Source organism: Manis pentadactyla, chromosome 14 (assembly GCF_030020395.1).
Source record: "Manis pentadactyla isolate mManPen7 chromosome 14, mManPen7.hap1, whole genome shotgun sequence".
NCBI lineage: Eukaryota > Metazoa > Chordata > Mammalia > Pholidota > Manidae > Manis > Manis pentadactyla.
The window spans coordinates 24956740-24971664 of NC_080032.1; the positions used below are offsets into that span (position 1 = coordinate 24956740).

General features: G+C 41.4%; 1 protein-coding gene across 2 annotated transcripts in view; it reads left to right on the plus strand.

Annotated features, from left to right (window-relative positions):
* POLE (DNA polymerase epsilon, catalytic subunit) overlaps positions 1-14925 on the plus strand; it is an 83235-nt gene that overhangs the window by 37679 nt on the left and 30631 nt on the right. The window contains exons 25-29 of one of the 2 annotated variants that reach the window (XM_036921916.2): positions 265-460; positions 1165-1379; positions 3815-3917; positions 4332-4412; positions 4525-4647. In XM_036921916.2, coding sequence (XP_036777811.2) covers positions 265-460; positions 1165-1379; positions 3815-3917; positions 4332-4412; positions 4525-4647 — 718 coding nt within the window. The remainder of the gene's footprint in view (positions 1-264; positions 461-1164; positions 1380-3814; positions 3918-4331; positions 4413-4524; positions 4648-14925) is intronic. The other variant, XM_036921917.2, reaches the window with a different exon arrangement.

Consider the following 14925-nt stretch of genomic DNA (forward strand, 5'->3'; position numbering starts at 1 on the left):
TTCAGTCCTATTTCTTGGTCTTTTTGATTCAGTTTGGAAAGTTTTTTGTGCACACTGATGCCACCAGCTCTGTTCTACCTGTTCAATTCTGATTCTGCAGGGCCTTAAGTCATTTTTATGTTGGAAAGCATAACCTCAGTGTGGAGAGATGTTTGCTGCTTGATGGATACTCTATGGGAGGGTCAGAAAGAGAAGGAGGAAGGCAGAGGGCCAGTGAAAAATAGCCTGCATGTCCAGCTCAGCTGTGCTGGTCTCTGTTCCTAGATATGCTGTGTTCAATGAGGATGGTTCCCTGGCTGAGCTGAAGGGCTTCGAGGTCAAACGCCGTGGAGAACTACAGCTGATCAAAATCTTCCAGTCCTCGGTGTTCGAGGCTTTCCTCAAGGGCAGCACCCTGGAAGAAGTATATGGCTCCGTCGCCAAGGTGGCTGATTACTGGCTGGATGTGCTGTATAGCAAGGTGGGGCCACCTTCTTAGTCACCTGGCCCCGAGGGAGCCTGTGGGCAGAGGGACCTGTGTTCCCTGAGCTCCCAGAGAGCAAGGTGGTGGAGGAGCACCTGACCAATTCTGGACTTCCCAGGACTTCCAGTGCCTTTAGAACCCCCTCCACTTCTATATCCAGTGACAGAATTCTGTGGAGGAAGCAAATAACATGATAATAAAGGGACTCATGAGAGAAAAGCTTACGAACAGTCAAATCAACATCTTTGATGTTATAGAACTCTTGGTAGGCCCTATAAATGGACATGTTTGTGTGCCCACATTATTCCTACAGTCTAAGGGCAGTGTTGGCTTATCTGAGCTGAAGGGTACACTGGTCCCTCACTTGTTCCAGGAACAATCTTTTTATTTTGTCCTTTCTGGTCCTCATTTCCCATCTTTCTCTTCCTTTTAGGAGAAACATTAACTCTCCTTTTTCTGCAGCTTTGATGCAAATAATTTAATAAGTATTTGTTGATAATCTTGCACAGTCTAATAAAATAAAAGTTAAGGTGTGGTATTTCTCTGAGGATTCCTGTAGATGGGTAGGGGATAGCCCTGGCACTGATCCTCAAGCTCATCAGCCAGATTAACCCAGGACCCCACGTGAGGGAAGTCCTAGTGAGTCAGTGGGGAGGCTCTTTCCTTCTGCATGATGTTTTTCCCATTGCCTCCTCCTCCAGGCTGCTAACATGCCTGATTCTGAGCTGTTCGAGCTGATCTCTGAGAACCGTTCCATGTCTCGGAAGCTGGAAGATTATGGGGAGCAGAAGTCCACATCCATCAGCACAGCCAAGCGCCTGGCCGAGTTCCTGGGAGACCAGATGGTAAAAGACGCGGGGCTGAGCTGCCGCTACATCATCTCCCGGAAGCCGGAGGGGTCTCCAGTTACAGAGAGGTAAGGCGCTAAGGTTAAGAAAGGCCCTCCTTAGGGATTCAGATGCTTGCGTTGAAAACCTGGTCCAATGGCATCTGCCACCACACAGAGCACTTCTTAGAAAGAACAGGTGTGGGAGGGACAGCAGGTCATATGACAGGGTTTGCTGGGGACCTGGTGGGACCCTTGAGACTGTGGTGAGCCTGTCCACTGGAGCCCCAGAAACCTGGGTATTGGGTCTGACTGAAAGTGCTCTCAGTTGGGCATAGTGAGGTGGGTTGTGTTGGAGGACCAGTTCAGTGGCCCAGTTTCAGGGTCAGGGCAGGGCCTTGTGTCCCTCACACCTTCCAGGCTGATGCTACCCTGGCTGGAGAATCCACATAATGCTCCAGCATGTAAGGCTCCCATGCAAGGTTAGGTCCTCATCTCCAAGCTCCCATTACTGACAAGAGGACATGTCCTCCAGCTTCTGGATCACTTCAAAGGCAACAGCAAAGGGTTGCATTGGGTTAGTAGCTTTCAGTCCCAACTTGCAAACATTAGGGCCAGCAGGCAGTGTCTTATCACCCAGTGCTTGTTGGGCTGTAGAGCTGTGCAACCATGCTTGGTGAGCTAGGAGGTGTGTAGTATCATGGGCATGCTTTTCCTGTTGTTGTATAGATGAAAGCAAGGAGTTGTCGCAGCCTGTCATGTGTGGCCAAGGCAGAGCTTTATCCCAGCATCTCAAGGACTAGAAGTAGCTCCATGGGCTCATCTTGAGAATGAGAGCAGGTGTAGGAGGTATTGGGCATTATCGAGAATGGTTTCACAGACGGCCTCACAGTGCATTCATGGTCTTGTAATGGGCCTCATTGTTCCTCCCACATGAGTCTGGGTGGCCCTGTGACTTGCTGTGACCAGAGGAATGTGGCATAACCCTAACTTCTGAACTCTGGTTGCAAGAAGCCTTGTGGTCGTGTTCTTGCCCTCTTGATGCCTAGGGTGGCCTTCCAGAGGCTGGGTGATTGTGTGCCAGGGGAGGCCCAGACTACGGAGGCTGGGCAGTTGTGTGCTGAGGGAGGCTGAGCTGATGGCACCAACAGCCACACCTGCTCAGGTGGCCACTGTAGCTGCCTGAGTGACCCCAGGTGAGACACCAAAACTACAGACTCATAAGCAAACAAGTAATCATTTTAGTCCATCAAGTTTTGGGGTGTTTTGCAGTACAGAGATTGGTAACTGATAAAACCAGAAACTTCAATAATTCAGCATTCTCTCCTGCACTAGAGAGTCCTGGAGGGAAGAGAATGAAGCACAGCAGATAACTTCCTTAAAATGAAACCTGACAGTCATAACAGAGGGAAAGGAATGTAGTATGAGGCTAAGATGGACTATAGACAGAGTGAAAGGAAGGATTCCTACCTATCAGTAAGACAACCCATGGGAAATAGATGTGAATGGTCATACATGCTAAGATGTCCAAAACTCACAGTAATCAGGAAATGCAGTTTTTAAAAGCACCTAATTGTTGGAAATAGAAAGTCTGATGATACCAGTTGTTGGTGACCACATAGATCATGCTCACACTGTGCAGATGGGGTAGGGGACTGTCACTTTAGAAATCAGTGTATGGCACAGTAAAAAATACCTGAATTCACCTCTGTCCACCACTTCTGGGGCCATGCCCTGCATAACCAACTTGTGTGCTTACCTTGTGATTAATAGGTAAATGCGGGAATATCAGAAGTGTCCATCAACCAAAAATGGATAAATGTGTTTTTTAAACAGGAGTTGGAATGATTGGATCACAGTTATATGTTATAGCACAGATAGATCTCAAAACACATGAACAAAACAAGTTGCAGGGTGGTGTATGCAGTATACGTGCATCTACCAAAGTATACAGACATGGACAGTACTCCTCTTTCCTCACGGATGCATACAAGTAGGAGAAGAAGAGCATGCATAGCATTGATCGTGTTGGTTCTGTATGAGGAGGGTCAGGAGGGTGCATAGGAGCTTCATGCTCATCCATATTTTTTCCCATGTGAAGGGGCTTAGAGTTTGGTAGGACTAGATGGTGTGCACAGGTGTTTGTTGTGTTCCAAGTTTCTCTGATAGTTCACAAGAAAATGTTTTAGAGATGTGTAATTCTGTGCATGCGTACGGGACTATAATTTCTGTAAAGACGTTTATAAGCAGCTTTGTTAGCAACATGACAGAGCAAATGGCCAATGGTGGGATTGTACATTAAACCATGGTATTTTAATATGATGTAGTATTATTTAGTTATTACATACAATAAACATTGGCTATAAGTTAGAGTTCATGCAAAATAACAACATTAAGTAAAGACATAAGTTACAACTCAGTTGTAAGTCTTTATTTCCATGTACAACACATACACACTGAACAGCTCTGTGGTCAGAGTTGGAGAGGTTTCCGTGTCTGTGAGCTCTGTGCCTCTTCTCTCCCAGGGCCATCCCACTTGCCATTTTCCAGGCAGAGCCCACAGTGAGGAAGCATTTTCTCCGGAAGTGGCTGAAGAGTTCTTCTCTTCAAGACTTTGATATTCGGGCAGTGAGTACTGGTTTGTTTTTTACTATAGAAGCTTAGACAGAGCAGGGCATGCCTGCCTCAGGTCACCTTTCTGTCTGGAGTCTTCACTCTTGACTTCCTTCTTTCTGATACATAGCAGGGCAAGCAAATAGTTGTGCTTTGGGGCAAAGCTAGAAAAGTAAGCTGCAGGGGACCCTTATTTCTTCTGGATCTAGCACAGTTTGGGTTCTGGTGCACCCACCAACTGGTTCTTTGAGCCTGGAGAGTCACTTAAACTCTGTCTCTGCCTCAGTTTCCTTTGTGAGGTGGGGCACCTGTTGTCATAGAGTTTCTGGGAGGGTTTAATAATTCACGAGGCCTTCAGCTTTGTGCTCGGCAGTGTGAGCACAGCTGCTGCTGCTTTTCCCCACTGTGGCCGGCATCCTGTGTGCTCAGATCCTGGACTGGGACTACTACATTGAGCGGCTGGGAAGTGCGATACAGAAGATCATCACCATACCTGCCGCTCTGCAGCAGGTGAGCCTGTGCACCAGGAAAAGGCCCAGTGTGCTTATAGGCACAGGACCCTGGGCCCAGCCCAGACCAGAGGAGTCAGACATGACCTTGACTGCCTTCCAACCTCCTGTAGGTGAAGAACCCAGTGCCTCGTGTCAAACACCCTGACTGGCTGCACAAAAAGCTGCTGGAGAAGAATGATGTCTATAAGCAGAAGAAGATCAGTGAGCTTTTCATCTGTGAAGGCAGGAGACAGGTGACAGGGCCAGGCCAGGGCGGTGAGGCCACCACAGTCAGGGTGGGCAGGGTCCTATAGGTCCCTATCTATGCTGCTGTCAACAATGGTAGGTGCTTCCCAAAAACATCTAGAATGTATACCTTGAGGGTTTACCCTTTAATTCCCCCCAGCGTTCTTTTGTGATAAGAAACACATTGTGAGTTATTGGTTTGCAGTCAGGAACTATCTTATATGTAAATATAGGGTGTACTAATTAGACTTAGTGACTTGGAATGAATCACTATACCTTGGGACTTCAGTTTTCTAAACTGCAAAACAAAAATATGTAGAAGTGCTAATAAATATCGAGGATAGTATAATGAGAGGCTAAGCTAAAATCAGAAAAGCAAAGAGGAAATTCTCAGGTGTTGCAAATGAAAAGCTTTAAACCAGAGTAGTATACAAACTCTTCTGCTAAAAACTAAACTCTTGGGTTGGATTTTTAAAATCTAACTTAATCTTATTTATAAGAGCTATACCTAAAAGATAGGGGCACAGGTTAAAAGGATGAAAAAACTTACATACCAAATAAATGTTAACTGGAACAAAGCTGATGTGGCTATATTAATACCAGAAAAAATAATCTTTAAGCCAAAAGTATTAGTGGGATAAGGACAGTTATTAAGTAATACTGAAAGTCACAATTCACCAGAAATACATAATTCTAATAGTTGAGGTTCAAATTAAATTATGTAAAGATTTACCTAATTAGAAGAAGAAATTGACGTTCCAATCAGTTTGGGAAGTTTTAACACATTTCTCTCAACTGACAGATTGAGCAGAACAAAAGCTAGTAGAAGTATGTAAGGTTGGAGTGACACAATGAACTAGATTTAGTAACTAAGAATTAATGAACAAAACCTTGGGCTCAGTAATCAGATTACACATTATTTTCAAGAATATATAAATTAATGATTATACATATGCCAAAAAGTAAGTTGTAACAGATTCCAAATAATTTATGTACAGATCATGTTGTTTGGAAAAAGGGATCAAAGAAGTCATATGGAAATTAGAAATACTAAGTGCATGAAAATACTATAAAAATGTGTGGTGAGCAGCTTATGCACTGGTAAGAGTATGTGCACACTATCTAAATGTATGTATTAGAACAGAAAAATAGAAAGTTAAGTAAGCTTCCTGCTTAAGAATTTGGAACAGAGTAAACAGAAGTAGGAAGAAGCTACACAGGTAGGAGCAGTGTGAGTGAAGCAAACTAAAACCACAGCTTCTATCTTGGAGAAGACTTAACCAAATAGACAAACCTTTGCCAAGGTAGATACTTTGGTTTTTATTTTAATGAAAACAGACATAATTGAAGTACAGTAAAACCTAAAATAATATAACTACTTTTTTTGCTTAACAATTGGAAAAGTTAGGTGGAATGGATAGTGTCTAGAAGAATTATTCCAACTAACCTAAGACAGAAAAGCTATACAGAACTTTAACCATTAAAAAGGTGAATCATAGTTAAAAAGAAACAAACACTGTACTCAAATGGTTCGTCAGAGGAATTTTCCAAACTTTTTAAACAAATTATATTCAGAGAATAAGGAAAAAGCTCCTTAGCTCATATGGTAACCTCGGTAACACTGGTTATCTTGGGGACAAACTGACAGGCAAGGATGAGAAAGAAGAGCCAGGCCATTGGCAGTTATGAACACCAAATGCAAGAATAGCAATAAACTAAATTCTGCAGAGCATAAAAGCAGTAACATTGTGTCCGTACAGGCATTATGCTAGGAATGGTGGTATCCTTTAACTTTAGAAACCTTCAATTTAGTTAATCTTAGGAAAAATATAATTTAATCATTAAAAGAGAAGAACCCTGGGACCATCTCAAATAGATGAGAAAAGGACATTTGATAAACTATGATCTGTTCAGGATAAAGCTTTGAGTAATCAAAATCAGAAAAGATGAGATGAGATGGTTTCTCTGATAAGCTCTTATTTATCAAAGCTCAGTAGCAAATATCATACTTGATGGCCAAATTAGAGGTGTTACACTAAGGAACAAGAAGTGGATGCCTTTTGCCACCACTTCTGTTCAATAGAGGCCCTGGCCAGCATAAACAGAAGTTAAGTTTTCAGGATTGAAAGGGAGATGTAAAACACCTCATTTGCAGATAATATAATTGTTAACACAGAAAAGGAAAGGAAACCCAGAAATTGTTTTGATTAATAAGACTTTTGAATAAGACCACTAGGTAAGAAATAGTATAAAAAATATATAGCTTTATTTTATATAAGACAGTTACAAAGTATTTTTTGAAAGATGCCATCTATGATAGTGGCAGATGTACCAAGGAATACACCCATGGTTAACAAATGTATGAAAGACTTTTATGGAAAAAAATTATATGACTTTATTGAAGCATATAAAAATTCACCCAAATAAGTAGACAGGTATACTATCCTCATAATTGGTAGGACTTGATATTAGAATGTGGTAATTTGCTCCAAGTTAATCCGTAAAATTCATGTAATTCCAATTAAAATATCTGCAAAAAGTTTTTTGATGAAACTTGATAAACTAATCTGAAAAATTACAAAAAGGGCAAGGATGAAAATTAACAATTTTAAAGAACAAGCAGGGGAAATCTTAGTAGGCAGCAAGACTCAGGCTATCTCTATTGTCTTCCCTTATTAAGATTTACAAACAGGGAACCTGGAAACATCCCAGTGCACAAAGGTGCTCAACACATTGCAGAGGGAGAGCATGACTGCTTACTCAGTAAATGATGCTGGGGAAATGGTTATTCATATATATATTTTTTGGTATCATTAATGTATAATTACATGAGCAACATTATGGTTACTAGACTCCCCCCATTATCAAGTCCCCACCACATACTCCATTACAGTCACTGTCCACCAGTGTAGTAAGATGCTATAGAATCACTACTTGTCTTCTCTGTGTTGTACTGCCTTCCCTGTGCCCCACCCCACCTACATTATGTGTGCTAATCGTAATGCCCCTTTTTCCCCCTTATCCCTCCCTTCTTACCCATCCTTCCCAGTCCCTTTCCCTTTGGTACCTGTTAGTCCATTCTTGGGTTCTGTGAGTCTGCTGCTGTTTTATTCCTTCAGTTTTTTCTTTGTTATACTGTGCAGATGAATGAAATCATTTGATACCTGTCTTTCTCCACCTGGCTTATTTCACTGAGCATAATACCCTCTAGCTCCATCCATGTCATCGCAAATGGTAGGATTTGTTTTCTAATGGCTGAATAATATTGCATTGTGTATATGTATCACATTTTCTTTATCTGTTCATCTGATGGACACTTAGGTTGCTTCCATTTCTTGGCTATTGTAAATAGTGCTACGATAAACATAGGGGTGCATATGTCTTTGTGAAACTGGGCTCCTGCATTCTTAAGGTAAATTCCTAGGAGTAGAATTCCCGGGTTAAATGGTATTTCTATTTTTCATTTTTTGACGAACCTCCATACTGCTTTCCACAATGGTTGAACTAATTTACATTCCCACCAGCAGTGTACACATCCTCACCAACATTTGTTGTTGCTTGTCTTTTGGATGGTGGCCACCCTAACTGGTGTGAGGCAATATCTCATTGTGGTTTTAATTTGCATTTCTCTGATGATTAGCGATGTGGAGCACCTTTTCATGTGCCTGATGGCCATCTGAATTTCTTTGGAGAAGTGTCTGTTCAGCTCCTCTGCCCAGTTTTTAATTGGCTTATTTGCTTTTTGTTTGTTGAGATGCGTGCTCTCTTTATATATTTTGGATGTCAACCCCATATTGGATATGTCATTTATGAATATATTCTCCCATACTGTAGGATGCCTTTTTGTTCTATTGGTGGTGTCCTTTGCTGTACAGAAGCTTTTCAGCTTGATATAGTCCCACTTGTTCATGTTTGCTTTTGTTTCCCTTGCCTGGGGAGATATGTTCATGAAGAAGTTGCTCATGTTTATGTCCAAGAGATTTATGCCTATGTTTTTTTCTAAAAGTTTTATGGTTTCATGACTTACATTCAGGTCTTTGATCCATTTGGAGTTTACTTCTGTGTATGGGGTTAGACAGTGATCCAGTTTCATTCTCTTACATGTAGCTGTCCAGTTTTGCCAGCACCATCTCTTGAAGAGACTATCATTTCCCCATTGTATGTCCATGGCTCCTTTATCGTATATTAATTGGCCATATATTTTTGGGTTAATGTCTGGAGTCTCTATTCTGTTCCACTGGTCTGTGGGTCTCTTCTTGTTCCAGTACCAAATTGTCTTGATAACTGTGGCTTTGTAGTGGAGCTTGAATTTGGGAAGCAAGATCCCCCCTGCTTTATTCTTCCTTCTCAGGATTGCTTTGGCTATTCGGGGTCTTTTGTGGTTCCATATGAATTTTAGAACTATTTGTTCCAGTTCCTTGAAGAATGCTGTTGGTATTTTGATAGGGATTACATTGAATCTGTAGATTGCTTTAGGCAGGATGGCCATTTTGACAATATTAATTCTTCCTAGCCAAGAGCATGGGATGAATTTCTATTTGTTACTGTCCTCTTTAATTTCTCTTAAGAGTGTCTTGTAGTTTTCAAGGTATAGGTCTTTGACTTCCCTGGCTAGGTTTATTCCTAGGTATTTTATTCTTTTTGATGTAATTGAGAGTGGAATTGTTTTCCTGATTTCTCTTTCTGCTAGTTCATCGTTAACGTATAGGAAAACGACAGATTTCTGTGTATTAATTTTGTATCCTGCAACTTTGCTGAATTCAGATATTAGTTCTAGTAGTTTTGGAGTGGATTCTTTAGGGTTTTGTATGTACAATATCATGTCATCTGCAAATAGTGACAGTTTGACTTCTTCCTTGCCAATCTGAATGCCTTTTATGTCTTTGTTTTGTCTGATTGCCATGGCTAGGACCTCCAGTACTATGATTGAATAAAAGTGGGGAGAGTGGGCATCCCTGTCTTGTTCCCGATCTTAGGTGAAAAGATGATGTTGGCTGTGGGTTTGTCATATATGGACTTTATTATGTTGAGGTACTTGCCCTCTATACCCATTTTGTTGAGAATTTTTATCATGAATGGATGTTGAATTTTGTTGAATGCTTTTTCAGCATCTATGGAGATGATCATGTGGTTTTTGTCCTTTTTGTTGATGTTGTGGATGATGTTGATAGATTCTCGAATGTTGTACCATCCTTACATCCCTGAGATGAATCCCACTTGATCATGGTGTATGATCCTCTTGATGTATTTTTGAATTCAGTTTGCTAATATTTTGTTGAGTATTTTTGCATTTATGTTCATCAGGGATATTGGTCTGTAATTTTCTTTTTTTGTGGTATGTGCCTGGTTTTGGTATTAGAGTGATGCTGGCTTCATAGAATGAGTTTGGAAATATTCCCTCTTCTTCTATTTTTTGGAAAACTTTAAGTAGAATCGGTATTATGTCTTCCCTTTATGTCTGATAAAATTCAGCAGTGAATCCATCTGGCCTGGCGGTTTTCTTCTTTGGTAGTTTTTTGATTACCGATTCAATTTCATTGCTGGTAATTGGTCTGTTTAGATTTTCTTTTTCTTCCTTGGTCAGTCTTGGAAGGTTGTATTTTTCTAGGAAGTTGTCCATTTCTTCTAGATTTTCCAGCTTGTTAGCATATCGATTTTCATAGTATTCTCTAATAATTCTTTGTATTTCTGTGGTGTTCGTCATGATTTTTCCTTTCTCGTTTCTGATTCTGTTGATGTGTGTAGATTCTCTTTTTCTCTTAATAAGTCTGGCTAGGGGTTTATCTATTTTGTTTATTTTTTCAAAGAACCAGCTCTGGGTTTCATTGATTTTTTTCTATTGTTTTAATCTTCTCAATTTTATTTATTCTTCTCTGATGTTTATTATGTCCCTCCTTCTGCTGACTTTGGGTCTCATTGGTTCTTCTTTTTCCAATGTCAATAATTGTGACTTTAGACTATTTATTTGGGATTGTTCTTCCTTTAAATAGGTCTGGATTGCTATATACATTCCTCTTAGAACTGCCTTCGCTGTGTCCCACAGAAGTTGGGGCATTATGCTGTTGTTGTCATTTGTCTCCATATATTGCTTGATCTCTGTTTTAATTTGGTCATTGATCCATTGATCATTTAGGAGCATGTTGTTAAGCCTCCGTGTGTTTGTGAGTCTTTTTGTTTTTTTTGTACAATCGATTTCTAGTTTTATACCTTTGTGATTTGAGAAGTTGGTTGGTAGAATTTCAGTCTTTTAGAATTTGCTGAGGCTCTTTTTGTGGCCTAGTATATGGTCTATTCTGGAAAATGTTCCATGTGTACTTGAGAAGAATGTGTATCCTGCTGCTTTTGGGTGTAGAGTTCTATAGATGTCTATTAGGTCCATCTGTTCTAGTGTGTTGTTCAGTGCCTCTTGGTCCTTACTTATTTTCTGTCTGGTTAATCTGTCCTTTCGATTGAGTGGTGTGAATGCATTTCACTCTATTTTCTCCTTTAATTCTGTTAGTATTTGTTTCACTTACATCTGTTCTGCTGTGTTGGGTGTATATGTATTTATAATAGTTATGTCCTCTTGATGGACTGACCCCTTAATCATTGTGTAATGTCCTTCTTCATCTCTTGTTACTTTCTTTGTTTTGACATCTATTTTGTCTGATACAAGTACTGCAACACCTGCTTTTTTCTCCCTATTGTTTGCATGAAATATCTTTTTCCATCCCTTCACTTTTAGTCTGTGTATATCTTTGGGTTTGAGGTGAGTCTCTTGTAAGCAGCATATAGATGGGTCTTGCTTTTTTATCCATTCTATTACTCTGTGTCTTTTGTTTGGTGCATTCAGTCCATTTACATTTAGGGTGATTATCGATAGATGTGTACTTATTGCCATTGCAGGCTTTGGTTTCGTGGTACCAAAGGTTTAAGGGTAGCTTCTTTACTATCTAACTGTCTAACTTTACCTCATTTATTATGCTGTTATAAACACAGTCTGATGATTCTTTATTTCTCTCCCTTCTTATTCTTCCTCTTCCACTCTTTATATGTTAAGTGTTTTATTCTGTACTCTTTTGTGTTTCCCTTGACTGCTTTGTAGATAGCTGATTTTATTTTTTGCCTTTAGTTAGTATTTGGTTGGTCTGCTTTCTTTGCTGTGTATTTCCTCTGGTGACATCTATTTAACCTTAGGAGTACTTCCATCTAGACCAGTCCCTTTAACATACCCTGTAGAGGTGGCTTGTGGGAGGCAAATTCCCTCAACTTTTGTGAATCTGGAAATTGTTTAATTCCTCCTTCAAATTTAAATGATAATCTTGCTGGATACAGTAATCTTGGTTCAAGGCCCTTCTGCTTCATTGCATTAAATATATCATGCCACTCCCTTCTGGCCTGAAAGGTTTCTGTTGAGAAGCGTGATGATAGCCTGATGGGATTTCCTTTGTAGGTGATCTTTTTTCTCTCTCTGGCTGCCTTTAATAACCTGTCCTTGTCTTTGATCTTTGCCATTTTAATTATTATATGTCTTGGTGTTGTCTTCCTCGGGTCCCTTGTGTTGGGAGATCTGTGGGCTTCCATGGTCTAAGAGCCTATTTCCTTCCCCAGCTTGGAGAAGTCTTCAGCCATTATTTTTTCAAAGACACTTTCTGTCCCTTTTTCTCTCTCTTCTTCTGGTACCCCTATTCTGTGAATATGGTTCCGTTTGGATTGGTCACACAGTTCTCTTAATATTCTTTCATTCCTAGAGATCCTTTTATCTCTCTCTGCCTCAGCTTCTCTGTATTCCTGTTCTCTGATTTCTATTCCATTAACAGTCTCTTGCACCTCATCCAGTCTGCTCTTGAGTCCTTCCATTGATTATTTCATTTCTGTTATCTCCCTCTGGACTTCATCCCTTAGCTTGTGCATATTTCCCTACAAGCTCCTTTCAGGAAGATTGGTTATATACCTATTTTGCCAGGCCCTCTCTCTGGCATTTGAGTGATTTTTGACTGGGCCATGTTCTTCTGCCTTTTCATGGCGATAGAAGTGATCTCCAGCAAGTGGCACATGTGTCAGCTGGGAGAACAAAGTCTTTTCCTCCTTGCTGGTTGCCTTGCCCTTCTCTGCTGCCTCTGCCAGTTAACTGCACACAGGGAGCAGTCGGTGGGTTAATCCCCTGAGCTGCCCTATGCGTGGCAGCCCTTGGGATGGCCTAGGGCACTGTGGGGGTTGCAGGTGTGCGGCATATGTTCTCTTCTGAGAACGGCACCCCTTTGTGACTTCCGGACTTTGCTCCGGTTTTCTCTGCCTATGCCTTGTGGCTACATGCAGAGGGCAGCCTCTGAATCTGGCCCAGTTAGCTGCACACTGGGAGAAGAGTCTGTTTGGTTGCTGTGGGTGGGTTTGCTTCCTGGCTGATCTGTAGCAATGGTGGGTCAGCCGGTTTGCCTACTGTGCCAGCAGGGGGGAATGAACAGCAGACTGCTTATCACTGTGAGGGGCTTTGGAGCTGCATTGTCACCCAGGGGTTTAGGGCTCCTGAAGTTCCTTAAGATTCCCAGACTGCTGAGCTGAGTGTGCCAGGACAATTTTGTCCACCGGTTAAACTCTTGTCCCTTTATGACTTTTAAAGTCCCTTTAAGGCTTTTATTTTGTCCCAGGGGAGCCAGCTGTGGGGACCCACTCGCAGTCTCAGTCTTGGATTTTACTTTTCCATTTCTCTAATATCCAGTACACCATGCTATGTGTGCCTGTGCTCCTGGTGCAGATTTCTAGGGCTGGTTATTTAGCAGTCTTGTACTTTCACTCCCTACTCTGATTCTTTTCCTCCTGCTGGTGAGCTGGGGTGGGGGGAGCACTCAGGTCCCTTTGGGTCACGGCTTTGTATCTTACCCTTTTTGTGAGATGCTGAGTTTTTGCAGATGTAGATGTCGCCTGGCTGTTGACTGTATCTTCTGGTCTCTCTTTTAGAAATTCTTGTATTTGCTGTATTTTCAAAGTATGTATGGTTTTGGGAGGAGGTTTCCGCCATCCTACTCACGCCGCCATCTTGCACACCCCATTTCTCGGTTATTCATATTTTAACTAGTCAGTTTCTATCTTAACTCCAATAAAGATCTAAGTTGAAAAAGAAAACTAAGATCATTAGAAAGAGACTATGATTTTGGGGTAGAAAGGACTTCTTAAAGAGAAAGATTGAAAATTCAATTAAAATTTAAATATGTAGTCTGAAATTAGTGCCAAATGTTGATAATTATTAAATCTGGGTGACAACTTGGAAATTCATTACTTTTATAATTTTTATACTAGAAAATAAACTTTTATACCGCAGACGTCACTATAAAATCAGGAGACAATTCACAATTCAAATAAGACATTTGGAATGTACAAAAGTTAGAAATCGCCTATAAGCATGTGTATAAGTTATCTGTTGCTATTTAGCAAATGACCCCAGAACTGAGCACCTTAACCATCACATACATATTTGCTTACCCTTTCTGTGGTCTGTGGGGCAGGAACCCGGGCACAGCTCAGCTGGGTCCCCTGGCTGGGGTCCCCACAGGCTGCAGTCAGGTGTCCTCTGTTACTGTAGTTTCATGTCAAGGCTTTCCCCTGCAATGGGGAGGGATGTGCTTCCAAGGTCACTCTGGTGACTGGTGGCAGGATTCTTTGTGGAGGCTGTCCCTGGTTCCTTGCTCTGTGGATATCTGTAGGACAGCTCACAGCATGGCAGCTGACTGCATTCAGAGCAAGCACTAGGTAAGAGCCAGAGAATGCCAGCAGTACACTCAGAGATGGCATCCCATCACTTTTGTGGTCATCTGCTCATTAGAGGCAAGTAGCTAGGCAGAGACCAGTCTTGGAAGGGATTTATACCAGGGGTGTGAACACCTGGAGGTGGGTCACTGGGGCTGTTTTAGAAGGCTGCCTGCCATAGTGTCAGCCTCACTGTCAACTAGGTGATTGCAACATGAAATATTAGACCCCATGTCAAAGCAAAAATGAGAGAGTAGAGACATCGGTATCCAATAGAGAGGGCACTAGCCTACCTGTACTTCTGGTGGGTGTGTGGGCAGCTGCACCAGTGTGCAGCTCTGAAGGAGCACACACTAAGTGCTCCTCATTTACAGCATCATGATGGGGAAGCTAGCTTGTTTGTATGATGGAGTATCCTACAATTAGTGAATGGGCCATGTTCACATGTGTCAGTCTCAAAAATAGTTGAGTGAGAAAAGCAAGCTGCAATAGAATGTGTGCCATTTGACTATATAAAACCAGTTTACAGGTGGAGTGTGTGTTGTTTATAGTGTGGAATGGAA